The sequence below is a fragment of the Empidonax traillii genome, unplaced genomic scaffold (assembly GCF_003031625.1).
Source record: "Empidonax traillii isolate 1590-97213 ecotype Southwest subspecies unplaced genomic scaffold, ASM303162v1 scaffold465:size698125, whole genome shotgun sequence".
NCBI classification, from domain to species: Eukaryota; Metazoa; Chordata; class Aves; order Passeriformes; family Tyrannidae; genus Empidonax; species Empidonax traillii.
This window is the reverse complement of record NW_020955658.1, coordinates 299,366-311,371: the sequence shown is the minus strand read 5'-3', so window position 1 is coordinate 311,371 and position 12,006 is coordinate 299,366. Positions and strand designations below refer to the sequence as shown.

At 62.6% G+C, this 12,006-nt stretch overlaps 2 protein-coding genes and 4 non-coding genes across 8 annotated transcripts; 1 reads left to right on the top strand and 5 right to left on the bottom strand.

Moving 5' to 3' along the window:
* Positions 1-630: 630 nt before the first annotated feature.
* LOC114063448 (C-factor-like) lies at positions 631-3,059 on the top strand. Its single transcript, XM_027895723.1, has 6 exons — positions 631-768; positions 1,276-1,327; positions 1,545-1,732; positions 1,816-1,974; positions 2,093-2,203; positions 2,946-3,059. Exons 1-6 carry the CDS (start codon positions 631-633, stop codon positions 3,057-3,059), a joined length of 762 nt encoding a protein of 253 aa, XP_027751524.1.
* A 1,384-nt stretch (positions 3,060-4,443) lies between these two features.
* IL34 (interleukin 34) lies at positions 4,444-9,916 on the bottom strand. 3 transcript variants are annotated; one of them, XM_027895697.1, is made up of 7 exons: positions 9,773-9,916; positions 8,257-8,465; positions 8,061-8,164; positions 7,689-7,766; positions 7,419-7,592; positions 4,989-5,127; positions 4,444-4,913 (listed from the first exon to the last, which is right to left on the bottom strand). In XM_027895697.1, exons 2-7 carry the CDS (start codon positions 8,297-8,299, stop codon positions 4,894-4,896), a joined length of 558 nt encoding a protein of 185 aa, XP_027751498.1. In that variant the 5' UTR covers positions 8,300-8,465; positions 9,773-9,916; the 3' UTR covers positions 4,444-4,893. The 3 variants fall into 3 exon arrangements, with proteins under 3 accessions (XP_027751498.1, XP_027751496.1, XP_027751497.1); XM_027895695.1 differs by lacking the exon at positions 9,773-9,916 and adding an exon at positions 9,438-9,456 and having other exon boundaries at positions 8,257-8,599; XM_027895696.1 differs by lacking the exon at positions 9,773-9,916 and adding an exon at positions 8,770-8,788 and having other exon boundaries at positions 8,257-8,599.
* TRNAG-GCC lies at positions 5,191-5,261 on the bottom strand. Its single transcript has one exon. It is a non-coding gene; the product is annotated as a tRNA-Gly (tRNA).
* On the bottom strand, positions 5,598-5,668 carry TRNAG-GCC. Its single transcript has one exon. It is a non-coding gene; the product is annotated as a tRNA-Gly (tRNA).
* Positions 6,485-6,555, bottom strand: TRNAG-GCC. Its single transcript has one exon. It is a non-coding gene; the product is annotated as a tRNA-Gly (tRNA).
* On the bottom strand, positions 7,128-7,198 carry TRNAG-GCC. Its single transcript has one exon. It is a non-coding gene; the product is annotated as a tRNA-Gly (tRNA).
* Positions 9,917-12,006: the final 2,090 nt, after the last annotated feature.

Below are 12,006 nucleotides of genomic sequence, written 5' to 3'. Positions count from 1 at the left end.
CTTTTCTGGTGCTGTTGTTAACTTGGTCCTTACTCTTTTTTTTTTTTTTTTATTTTTTTTTACCCAATGTGCTCCCGCCTCTGCCGCCGCTTCCCCTCCTCCCCATCCCTCTGCCAAGTTTATTTCTCTTTCTTTCATTCCCTCTTTCCTTTTAATTTTTTTTTTTTTTCTGGTGGTAATTCCCCTCTTCCCCCCCCCCTTACACCCCTTCCCTGTTTTCCATAGTCACTGCTACAAGTAACGAATGCACTGTGAAGATTCCAGTATTAATAAAGGTTGTACTGTAATTAATAGCCTCGCCTGCACTCCTATGGATGTTCCGGTCCCCTGGGCTCACCCAAAAAACAGGGGACGGTTGGGAAGGCCCTCTCGCCCCTTTGGGGTGCCCGTGGCTGGAGGGAGTGGGTATTTTGGGGGATGGAGGGCTGAGACAGCCCCATGGTCAAGGTGATGGGTGACCCAGCATGCAGAAGAGCATCCTGCTGCCCCATCCATGCCCTCCAGGAGAGGGGGTGCAGGCGGTGCCCCCCACACCTCCACCCATCCCAGCAGCACCCGCGTTGCCACCTCCCGGATTACCGATTGCCAAACCCTGCTGGGGCGGCACAACCGGCGTGGTGAGCGGCGGGGATGGAGGGGTTTGGCGTGGGCAGCGTCCTGCTGACCGGCTGTGATGGGGGGCTGGGGCTGGCGCTGCTGAAGGGATTGCTGGAGCAGCCCAGCCCACCTCGGCACCTCTTCGCTGCTTGCCTGGACCCCCAGGGGAAGGTAGGGAGGCCACTGGAGCAGGGGGGGCAGGGAGAGGTCAGCTCTGGGGAGGGTGCCCGGGGATGCCACCATCCCACCTGGAACTGGGGTGCTGAGCGTCACCATCCTGCATGAGGAATGGCCTGGAAAAACACATACAAAATACATCTCTCTCTCTCTCTCTCTCTCTCTCTCTCTATATATATATATATATGAAGCACAAAAATGCGCATATATCTATATAAAATATTTAAAACACCTATCTGTGCATTAAATATGTATGTGTGTAATTATTCTGCCTCTCTTGGCGTAGATATGTGCGTGACGGGGAGCGCGGGGGGGTGTTGCTGGCAGCCCCCCTGCTGGGGTTGTCGCTGCCGGTGGATTTGAAGCGGTTCAGGGGAGCGGCGACTCGCCCCAAATCGCTCCCGCTGGATCCTGTTGGAACCTGTCGGCCGTGACATGCAGGGCCACTCTGTTCCCACCCCCTCCCCACACGACCTCCTCCGCTCTGCTCTCTCCACGTAGGCTGTCAATGAGGTGGCTCTGGGCTTTCCCAACGTCCTCGTCCTGCCTCTGGGTAAGTGCTGGGGCGGGAAGCGGATGAAGCCTCTCAGGATTTAATTGCGACCCTGGGCGGCTCCGGGAAATGCCACCAAGCAGGCGGATCCCTCAGCTGGGCCCAGCTGAACCAGGTCACTGATGGCACCAGAGAGCTGCCTCCTGCCTTGTCCTACAGCATCTCCTCGGGGATGTCGCCACCAGCCCGTCCCCAAAGCGCTCCTGTCCCCTTGCAGACGTGACGGACCCCAACAGCATCAAGGCCGCGGTCGGGAAGGTGCGGGAGGAGGTGGGAAGTGCTGGGCTCAACCTGCTGATCAACAACGCCGGCACCACGCGCCGCAGCACGCTGGCCACCGAGACGGCTGAGAACATGAGCCTCGTGTACGCCACCAACACCATCGGGCCCCTGCAGACCAGCCAGGTGAGCCCACGGGCACCCCCTGCCCCAAATGCTGGGAACAGGGAGGGAGAGGATGGGGATGCCAGAGCTCCAATCCCCTGCAGGCCTTCCTGCCCCTGCTGAGGGAAGCGGCTGAGGCTGAAGGGCAGCGTGAGATGAGCTGCAGCAGAGCTGCCATCGTCAACATCTCCAGCATCCTGGGCTCCATCGAGGTGGCGGAGGCTTGGGAGGAGAGGCAGGACATCTGCTACCGCTGCAGCAAGGTACTGCCACAGGGAGGATGGGGAGGAGCCTGGGGGTCACCTCCTGAAAGATTCCCCCCACCACGGGCCCTGGCACTGCCAGCTGGTGATGGTGAGGGGGTGTGGGTTGTCCTCCCAGGCTGCTCTGAACATGCTCACCAAGTGCCTGGCCCTGGAGTACGGGAGCAGCGGGATCCTCTGCGTGTCTGTGGACCCTGGCTGTGTGACCCCTCCCTTGGAACGGGGCATGGTGAGTGATGGCAGGTGCTTGGCCATCCTAGCTCAGCAAAGTCCCACGGGCATCCCTTCCCGTGGCATCCCCTCCCAGGGTCATCCCTTCCCAAGGCCATCCCTTCTCAGGCTCATCCATTCCCAGTGGGATCTGTTCTTGGAGTATCACTTCCCACGGACATTCCTTCCCACAGACATCCCTTCTCAGGGTCATCCCTTCCCAGGGGCGTCCCTTCCTGGGGTATCCCTTCCCACGGACATCTCAGAGTCATCCCTTCCCAAAGACACCCCCTCTCAAATAAATCTCTTTCCAGAAGTATCCCTTCCCATGGACATCCTTTCCCAGGGGCATCCCTTTCCTGGGCACTCCCCCTTGTGCCCTTCAGTCCTGGGGTGGCTGCACCCCCACAGCAAAGAGCCAATCCCAGGCTCTCCCACAAAACCATCCAATTTCCTCCCCTTTTTTATTTGCCTTTTTATTTCCTTTCCCATCCCGCTGGTGTGTCAGCAGAGGGCACCCCGGCCCTGCACTTGGCTGCCCCTTCACCCTGCACTGGCTGACAAAAGAGTCACTTTTTAATTAGGAACCAAAAAATTACCCTCCATCCTTACAGCAACAAGCTGGGGACAACCCACCCAACCCACCTCCCAGCCCAGCCCAGCCCAGCCAGAGCTGCTATCCCACCACGCCATGGGATGGGAATGGGGGTGCTGGGGTGGGGGGTCCTGGCTCATTTTGTCCCCTCCCTGGGGTCCAGCAGGGCCCGGTGACGGTGGAGCAGAGCGTGCGGGGTGTCCTGCGCCTGCTGGCCCAGCTCTCGGCCACCAGCAACGGCACCTTCTGGGACTGGAGAGGGCAGAGGCTGCCCTGGTGAGAGCAGAGCCCGTCCCCTGAGCTTAACTAATTAAAGCTAATGAACTGCCATTTTCAGGCTCACTCTGGTTCTGTGGGGGTGGAGAGGAGGGATGCCCTGGCTGCGGGGTGGGAGCTGGGGTTGCTGCTCCACTGGAACGCTGAGTTGTGCCAGGGCAGCAGAGGGAAAGGTGCTCCAAGTGTGCTTCTGTATCCAGGACACCCCTTGGGACTGAGGGAACTCCCTGGGCATCCTCACTCTGCTGCTTGGTGGCCTGGGGACATCCCAGACAGCTCCCAGACTGTCCATGGGGCAGCCTCAGCACAGCCCAACTCTGGCGCTGCTGAGCCTGCCCACCCCAAAACCAGCCAGCTTTTCCGTGCCCACCCCAAGGATGCTGCCAGGCTTTGTTACTGCTGGCCCAAGGGCAGCAAAAGCCCTTCCTCCTATTCCAGCAGCTGAGGATTTCACAGTGGGGAGATCTCCCCAGTCCCAGCACATCTCCAGGAACATCTTTTGGGACATAAATCTACCCCACCTCACTGTCCACCAGGCAATATTGCGAGCAGGCTCCCACTCCCCTCGCGTGAGCCACTTCGGTGGCGGCTCTGGACGTTTCTGAAGCCATCCCTCGAAAGAGGGAGCGGAGGAAGATGTCGCAATATCTCCAGTGGGCTGGCCCTGCAGGGCTCTGGCAGCTCCTGGCCCAGCCATTTGCTGGGGGGACACTCTGGGAAGCTTGGCCAGGGTCATTTTGCTGGGACAGCTTCAATTTTCCCACGGTGGAGGAGGACGGAGGATCATTCCCGCGCCTGACGTGAGTGGGGGGTGGGGGCTCAGCCCTGGTGGATCTCTGGACCACGCGGGGGGAATCTTTGTTAAAGCCAGTGAGGATGGCAGAGGGGGGTCCCCATAATTAAAGCCCTTTATCAAGTGGTGGATCATCACTGGTGGGCTTTATATGAGCTCTGCGTGGGCTTTATATAAACAGGAACCATTGCTAAGCATGAAGGGAGGAGGAGGAGGAGGGAGACAGACATTGCCACCACTCACGCTGCAGTGCCCACAGACTCATAAGCCTAAGCAGCCCTCAGCAAGGAATACACTGATTAAGGTCTGTAATAGCTGATGAGGGTAATTAAGTAAGCTGTGAAGGGGGGAAGCAGCCAGGCAGCCCCCAGGCCCTCCAGCACTGCCCTCTCTGCGCCGCCAAGCACAACAAACAAATCCAGATGTTCTCTTGCTGGGGAAGCAGCCGGAGCTGATGGAGACAGCCTGGCAGGCAGTGGCTCTGGGGGTCCATATATCAGGGTGATTCTCTCCCCCACAGTGGTGAGGGAGGGAGCCGACATCAAAAAAGGTGCCACCTCCTCCCCAAAAGAGGAAGCAGTAGAGGCAGGGGGGGTTCTCTTTGCTGGTCCTTTATTTTGGGTAGGGCCGGAGGCTCCCAGGACCCGGTCGGAAGCTGAGCTGCAATGCTAGAGAATTAACTGGTGTTTAATGAAAGCTGAGGGAAAAGTACAAACCAAGAGGAGCGGGGTGATGCCCTCACCCTGCCTGTGGGCAGGGAGGGCAGAGTGTCCCCCCCAACAGCTGCCCGTCATGGGGGGGCTGTGTCCGACCCCACCCCCGTGCTGAAGGTGCCAGGCATTGTGGATGGGCAAGACCCCATGGCCATGAACAGTCCCACGGTCCTGGAAGGAGCGATATCTGGTCCCAGAAGAGGTGGCATTTGTCCCACCTTTGCACCTTCCTTGGGAACCCCCCCGGGGCTCTGCTGGGAGTGGCAGAGTAGAGGCAGCATCCGAGGCTCCAAGGCAAGGAGAAGGTGTTGAGCAAAGGGTCTTCTGCAGCGCTAGGTGGACTCCCACCGACCTGAGCAGAGGGAACAGGTGTCATCTGATGAGTCAGGGCCCCCATTTTTGGCGCCCTCCCTGTTCCCCAACTCACAGGGCACTCCGTAGAGCATCCGCATGACCTTGAGGCAGTTGTCCAGCAGTGCCTTGGGGCGCACGGCCTTGCTCCGGCTCTCAGCGCCCGCGCTGTGCACCAGCTTCACCAGGTCGGCCACCACCGCCTCCACATCTGTCTGCAGGGACAGGTCAACAGGATGTCACCGAGGTCCCCCCAGGGTGCAAAATGACACAGCTGCTGCATTGGCCGGGAATCGAACCCGGGCCTCCCGCGTGGCAGGCGAGAATTCTACCACTGAACCACCAATGCCAGATGTGCAGCTCAGCCCAGCCCTCCCCCACACACCCCCAGAACCGCTGGGCTGGAGCAGCAGGGACAGGCCAGCACCTTAATGACACAGCTGAGCACAGCCTGCAAGCTCCTCAGAGGACCCACGGCCCACGCGCAGGAGAATGCAGACACACTGCGGGTTTATTCTGGTGACCCAGCTGTGACAGGGCATGCTCATCCAGCACCCAAATGCAGCTGCACCTCCCCTCCCAATGCAGTCCCCTTTGCCTTGGACCAGGGGTCCTCACTGCAACCGAGCCAGCCCTGTCATTGCCACCAAATCAGAGACACTGGGGTGCAAAATGATAAAACCATTGCATTGGCCGGGAATCGAACCCGGGCCTCCCGCGTGGCAGGCGAGAATTCTACCACTGAACCACCAATGCCAGATGTGCAGCATCGCCTGGGGTTGCCCCATCGTCCCAAACCCAGCAGAGCAACAGGGACAGGCACCGTTGGCTGTGAACTGGGGCTCCTGCCAGCAGAGCACCTCCTCCTGCTGCCTCACATCACCTCCAGCAAAGAGGGCTTGTCATGAGCCTTCAGAGTTAAAACTCTGATGAGACCACCAAGCAAAGCTCACAAGTCCTTTGGACGGGCTGCAGAACCTGCTTCGTGGCACGGGACGACACAGCCATGTTTTGGGTTCTCACTGGAGACCCAGCTATGACAGGCCACCCTCACCCAGCACCCAAACACCTCCATTTTGGGGTGCAGCCCGTGGCTGTAGGGAGTCCGAGTCAGGTGGAGGGGCTGGAGGCTGCAGAGGTGAAGAACGTAGAGCTGCCCTGGCCGGGAGCCAAAGCCGGGCTCTTGGGGACAGGGCACAAAACAACCCCCCTGAGCCACCCGTGCCAGATGTGGAGCTGAGCACAGCTCCACCTCTGTGGTCTGGGCACCTCTGAGCTGCCATTACTCCTAAGCTAGGGATATAGCACACCTTGCTGTCACTGAGTCGGTCCCTCCTTGCCATGCAGCTGAGATGCTCGCTGTCACCACCCCGTCTCCTCTCACTGCCCCTCAATGCCACCAAGCCAGGGACACTCACTGCGGGCAGAGCTGCTACTCCTGCCACCCTTGGAGTCTGAGCATCCCCACAAAGGTCACAGTGCCGGGGCCAAGGGGACAGCGGGACCCAAGGGAGCACCACGGGCCCCCTGGCACCCCCCGGGGGACAAAAGGGTACAAGATAATACAACGATTGCATTGGCCGGGAATCGAACCCGGGCCTCCCGCGTGGCAGGCGAGAATTCTACCACTGAACCACCAATGCCAGATGTGCAGCTCAGCCCAGCCCTCCCCCACACACCCCCAGAACCGCTGGGCTGGGAGAGGCACTGCCAGCAGCGAACACCCCCTCCCAGGGAGCACCCACACAGGCAGCTCTGACACCGGGGCTCCAGCCCGCGGGAGCGCTTCTTCCTGCTGCCTCCATATCACCTGCAGCGAGGAGGGCTCGTCATGAATGACCCTTCAGAGTTAACACACTCCGCCTGATGAGATAACCGAGCACAGCCCGCTCTCTCCTCAGAGGGGCTGCAGAACCCGCCCCGCGGCACAGGAGAATGCAGACACACTGAGGGTTCACACTGGTGACCCAGCTGTGAAAGGGCACGCACACACAGGGCACAAACGCAGCTGCCTCGCGGTTCAGCAGCTCCATCGAGACAGGAGGAGAGGCAGGACCGCCACCGGGAAAACAGGGATGAATTCGGGGGCACGTTCTGCCTGATCCCTCCGCAACCACCCAGCCGTGGCAGTGCCACCCCGTGAGCGGGAGGTGACAGTCTCTTTTCCCCGCTCCCGCCTCCCAAGGGTCGCAAGGCAAGAAAAATGTACAGCTGCTGCATTGGCCGGGAATCGAACCCGGGCCTCCCGCGTGGCAGGCGAGAATTCTACCACTGAACCACCAATGCCAGATGTGTGACAGTTCCCGGTGCTGCCCCACGGCCCCAAACCCCACTCCCAACCTCTGTCCTGCCCCCTGTCCCTGCCAACCCTCCCAAAGGACCCGCCTGCAGTGGGGTGTCCGTGTGCCCCCCTCTGGGCTCGTGGCTGTGGGTGCATCTCTTCCCAGCACACGCGTGTGTGTGACGTGGGGCTGGGCTGGGCTGGGGGGCCGCGGGGGATCCTCACCTGCCGGTACTTGCTGTACTCCTCACCCAGGGCGTCAAAGAGCTGGCACAGCTCCTGGGTGTACTTCCAGGATGGGTGCTTCTCTGGCAGCACCTCCCGGATCCGCAGCACTGCCTGGGAGCTGACGTGGAACCAGAGGTACCGCAGCGCTGTCTCCGACACTGTCCCATTGCGCTAAAGGGCGAGAGGGTGTCCCAGGTGAGACTCACACAGTCTTCGTGGGTCCTTGCAGCGCCCCCACCACCGGGCTGTCCCCTGCCATCGTCTTACCAGGCGGGTGATGTTGGAGGGCCTCAGCACCTCTTCGTACTGGACCTGGACTGTGTAGTCGATGGGAAAGTAGTGTTTCTGGAAAGATGGAGCAGAGCATGGAGGCAGGCAGGGGGCAAAGTGCCAGGGGGACATCCCTGCCAGCCTCGGCATGACAATGAGGTGCTCGTGGAAAAGCTTTTTGAGGAGGTCAGCCCCCAGCAGAAGCAGCTCTGTGCATCGTTTGGCACAAGTTGCCCCCGGTTAAAAAAACCCACACCCCAGCATCTGGCCACTGTAGAGCACCGGGTGCTGCCCTCCCACGTCCCCCCTGGAGCAATCCGGGGGCCTGAAATGCCATGTGTGCCCCCCACCCCCCAAACCTGGGCTTACCATGTACTGCAGGCGCATCTCGTACCGCAGCTTGTCCTGGAGCAGGCGGGTGAGCTCGCATTCGCCCGGCGCGGTGGCCTCCAGCCCCAGCACAGCCAGGACACCTGGGCAGCCAAAGCCAGCGGTGTCAGCCCCCTCGGGGACACCCCCTGAGGTGACCCCGAGGCCAGCCCCCCTGTCCCCGAGCTCTACTCACACAGGACGGCCGCGTAGCCCTGCTGCATGTTGACAGTGGCCATCGGCGGAGCCCCAGGCTGCGCCTACATGGTTGGGGCTCACCGGGAGCCTCCTGGGCAGCGGCGTGGACGGTGGGGGGAGGAGGGACGGGCGCAGGTTCCGGGCACTGGGCTGCTCTCCGGTAGCCCCGGGCGGTTGCCCCCTGCCATGGATGGGGGATTAGTCCCCCTTCTCGGCAGTCCCCGCTGGCTTCTCCTCTCCAGCTGGTGGCAGGGAGGCAGCAGGTCCCGGGGCCATCACAGGGTGCCAGGAGGGATGTGCTGCCAGGGGTGCAGGACCCTCCCTGGACTGCGAGAGGGGATCTGAGGGAAGAGAGCCCTGGCTGCAGCCCCAGGGCAGGCGGGTGCCCGGGCTGCAGCCCCCAGGGAGGGGAAGGGACAGCCCCGTGTGAGTCTAGGGGGTCCAAGGACTGTGGGTGGCCCTGGAGCCGTGGGTGACTGTGGCCGTTTGAGGCAGGGCTACCACGACTTACCTGGTGACGCCCCCAGGGGATTTCCAGGGGAAGGGGTGGCCCAGCCCAGCCCCATGATCCCAGCAGTGAGTTAGTCTGGCCTCAGCCAAGGACCGCTGGGGGGACAGGTCTGGTGAAGTGGCCAGGCCACCCATGCTGGGTCCCCACACAGAGAGGGGACCTGCCATGTCCCCACACCCCTGCAAAGGGGATTGTGCCATGTCCCCGTGCTGTCACCCCAGGGGAAGGAGCCCTGGATGTCCCTCTGCCGCATCCTCCACAGCGTGTCCCCTTGTGGAGGGGGGTGTTGAGCCCCGCACGGTCCATGCCATGTCCCAGCAAAGAAGGGGCCCCATCTGTGTCCCCACACCATGTCCCGCTGCCAGCAGAGGAGAGGGGGGGGGTGTCACGCCGTGTCCCCACCCCACGCCCTGTCCCAGAAGAAAGAACCCGTGCCATGACCCGTGCCGTGTCCCCCCCGTGCGAAGGCGCCACGCAGTGTCCCCACGCGAAGTGGGGGGCGGGTGGCATCCCACGTCCCCAGCGAAGGGATCTGTGCGCCGCGTCCCCGCGCGCGGGCTGTGTGTGCGTGTGCGTCCCGCGCCGCGTCCCCGCGCGGGGCCGTGGGTACCCCGTGTGTGCCCCGCCGCCCCCCGCGCCCCTCCCCGCGCGAGGCCCCGCGGACCCACCTGGCGCGGCGCGCGTGGCCGCGGGCGCGGGACGCGTCAACCCGCGGGCGGCGGCGGCGGCGGGGCCGTGCCCGCGCTTCCCGGGAGGCGGGCGGGGGGCGGCGGCGCGGGGAGCGGGCGGGGCGGCGGCCGGGGCCGGGCGGGGAGCGGGGACCGAGCGACCGCCCCGCACGGCCCCGGCAGCGCTCGGCCCTGCCCCGCCGCGGGTGCTCGCTTGGCCGCCACAGCCCGGTGGGTGTCCCCGGGCCGTGCGGCGAGACCGGGAGGTGGTCCCCAGGGTAGGTAGGTAGGTAGGTAGGTAGCCCGGCTGGGTGTCCCCAGGGGGTTTGACTCACCCTGCTCCTCGCGGTTCTTGGCTGCTCCAGACAGGTGTCCCCAGGGTGCTCAGCAAGCCCAGGCTGGGTGTTCCAGGATGCTCTCAGCTCACCCAACCGGCTGTGCCCAGGGTGCTCAGCTCACCCAGCCGGGTGTCCCCAGGGTGCTAGTTCCCTTCTTGCTCCTTGGGGTGCCTTGCTGCCCCAGCCAGGAGCCCCAGTGTGCTGGTCTAACTCTGGTCTGTGGCCACTCCAGTCCTCAGGATGCCCACGTGGCCCCTGTGGCACTCTGCTCTGCCAACACCGGCACCCTCAGGGCACTGGACGTTCCTGGCCAGGTATCTCAGGGTGCTCACTGGGCTGGACGTGCACAGGGAAATTTTGAGGCACTCAAAGTGGGAGTAATCCCAGTGCTCCCCAGCACGCGCCTGTGCAAGGGCTGCACTGCAGCACAAACCTCAGAGGGGCTGGGGCATTCCTGGCTGTCTCCAGGTCAGCAGGACTCTGCTCCCTCTGGTCCAAGCCCACGATGTCCTCTTAGGATGCTTCAGGGCTGAGCTCCTGCCAGGAGCAGCGGACAAGAGCCACGGGACATTGTCCTCCTGCCTGCCAGCCCCACGAGCCCCCTGGGAGAGCCACTGTGTCTGTGCCGGGAGCTGCTGGGCGCCCCAGGGGTCGACCAGAGAAACCGGCTATCAAAGAGCAGGTCAGTGCTCCCAGGGAAACGCGTGGGAAGGAATGCACTGCTGCCTGTGAGGAGAGAGCGCTGGGATTCCCCTGGCACGGAGTCAGGGCCACTGTCGCGCTCCTGCCAAAGCTTCCCCCGGTCCTGGCCAGTCCCAGGCACAGCCCTTGCCTCCCTCCCAGGGCCGGGCTGGGGGCAAGATGCTCAGCTGCGAGCAGGGAAGGAGTCGGTCCAGCTCCTCACGCAGGTGTCCCACAGGGATTTTGCCCGCAGCTGCTGCAGTCGTTGGAGGAAGCCATTTAATAGCATTCCCTGCCCACGTAGTCATCAGCTTGGCAGGCGGGATGGGGCGAGGAAGAGAAGGGAAAGTCGGAACTGCGCAGCACGGGGGTGGTTGGCCCTCCTTGGCCGCACCAGGCTGGAAAGCACCGCTGGGCCGAGCCCAAGGCAAACAGCTCCCAGTTCACATCCCCGGGAGCTCTGCTCCCACGCAGTAGGACACAGCACCCTGTGGCTGCAGGAAGAGCTCTTGCTGGGAGAAACCCTCCTCACCCCAGCTCGGAGCTCTCCCCAGGAGAATGTGGTCTGGGGGCTCAGCCGGCTCCCCCCAGCCCACCAGCTCCTCTTGACGGGGGCTTGGCCCCTCCCAGGCTTTGCCTTGCACTGGAGGCAGGTTATTCACCGAGCTCAGCCAAGGAAACAAACCCTTGTGCTTGAAACCAGCTTGGGAACAACCCAAGACCGCCCTCCCACACCTTCATTCTTGGGACACCGACAGGCACCCCAAGTCCATGGCAAGCCAGAAGCTGGGGCGCACCAAGCTCAGCTCCCCTTTGCCCCTCCCATGACACAGCCGTGCCCACTGAGGCCAGGGAAGGGAGCACAAAGCCCTTTGCCCCCCCCGGAGAAGGATGGGTGGGGCCCAGGGTGCCATGTCAGAGCCAAAGGGTGCAGCCCCTGCCAACGCAGGCCTGTAAGGACGAGCCAGGGGAGAGGAGGGTGCAAAGGACAGGGTTGGAGGGCACGTTTACCCTCACCCTGCACAGCACACAACATGGAGGCTGTTCAAAGGGAGCACCGGGACAGGGGCCCCCTGCCTCGCCAAGCCCAGGCTGGGAGCAGCATCCTCAATGGGTGCCACAGGATCTCAGCTCTGCAGACAGACCCACTAGCAGGAGAGAGCAGGGGAACAACCCAACAGAACCAGGAAACACCTTCTGTGTGGGTGTACCCTGGCTGGGAGCCTCTGCTCCAGTTTGCCAGGACAAGGACCTTTCCCCAGCCTTCCTGGCAGCCAGCTGCTCCTCTCAAAGCTGCTGCTGCTGCTGCTTCAGTGGGCAACACAGGAGCCCTGAGCTTCAGCCATGCCCTGGAAGGACTGGAGAAACAACTCTTCCCTTCCCTCTTTCCATACCCTGCTTTGTGTGTGCCTCAAGGCAGGGTAACTGCTCTGCCTTCAGGACACGCTGCAGGGCACGGGGCCAGCTCCAGGCAGGGCAGTGAGGGGCTTGCAGGAGTGCAGGGCATGGGGCTGAGGGTGAGCACATTTCTGAACTCCTCCTCCTCCTCC

Coding starts and splice junctions, on each gene's coding strand:
- IL34 (XM_027895697.1), bottom strand. CDS start 8,299: ATGGCCACTGTCAACATGCAGCAGGGCTACGCGGCCGTCCTGT. Junction 8,165..8,256: donor GGGCTACGCGGCCGTCCTGT/GTGAGTAGAGCT, acceptor TTGGCTGCCCAG/GTGTCCTGGCTGTGCTGGGG. Junction 7,767..8,060: donor AGATGCGCCTGCAGTACATG/GTAAGCCCAGGT, acceptor CCATCTTTCCAG/AAACACTACTTTCCCATCGA.
- LOC114063448 (XM_027895723.1), top strand. CDS start 631: ATGGAGGGGTTTGGCGTGGGCAGCGTCCTGCTGACCGGCTGTGATGGG. Junction 1,328..1,544: donor CGTCCTCGTCCTGCCTCTGG/GTAAGTGCTGGG, acceptor GTCCCCTTGCAG/ACGTGACGGACCCCAACAGC. Junction 2,204..2,945: donor CTCCCTTGGAACGGGGCATG/GTGAGTGATGGC, acceptor GGGGTCCAGCAG/GGCCCGGTGACGGTGGAGCA.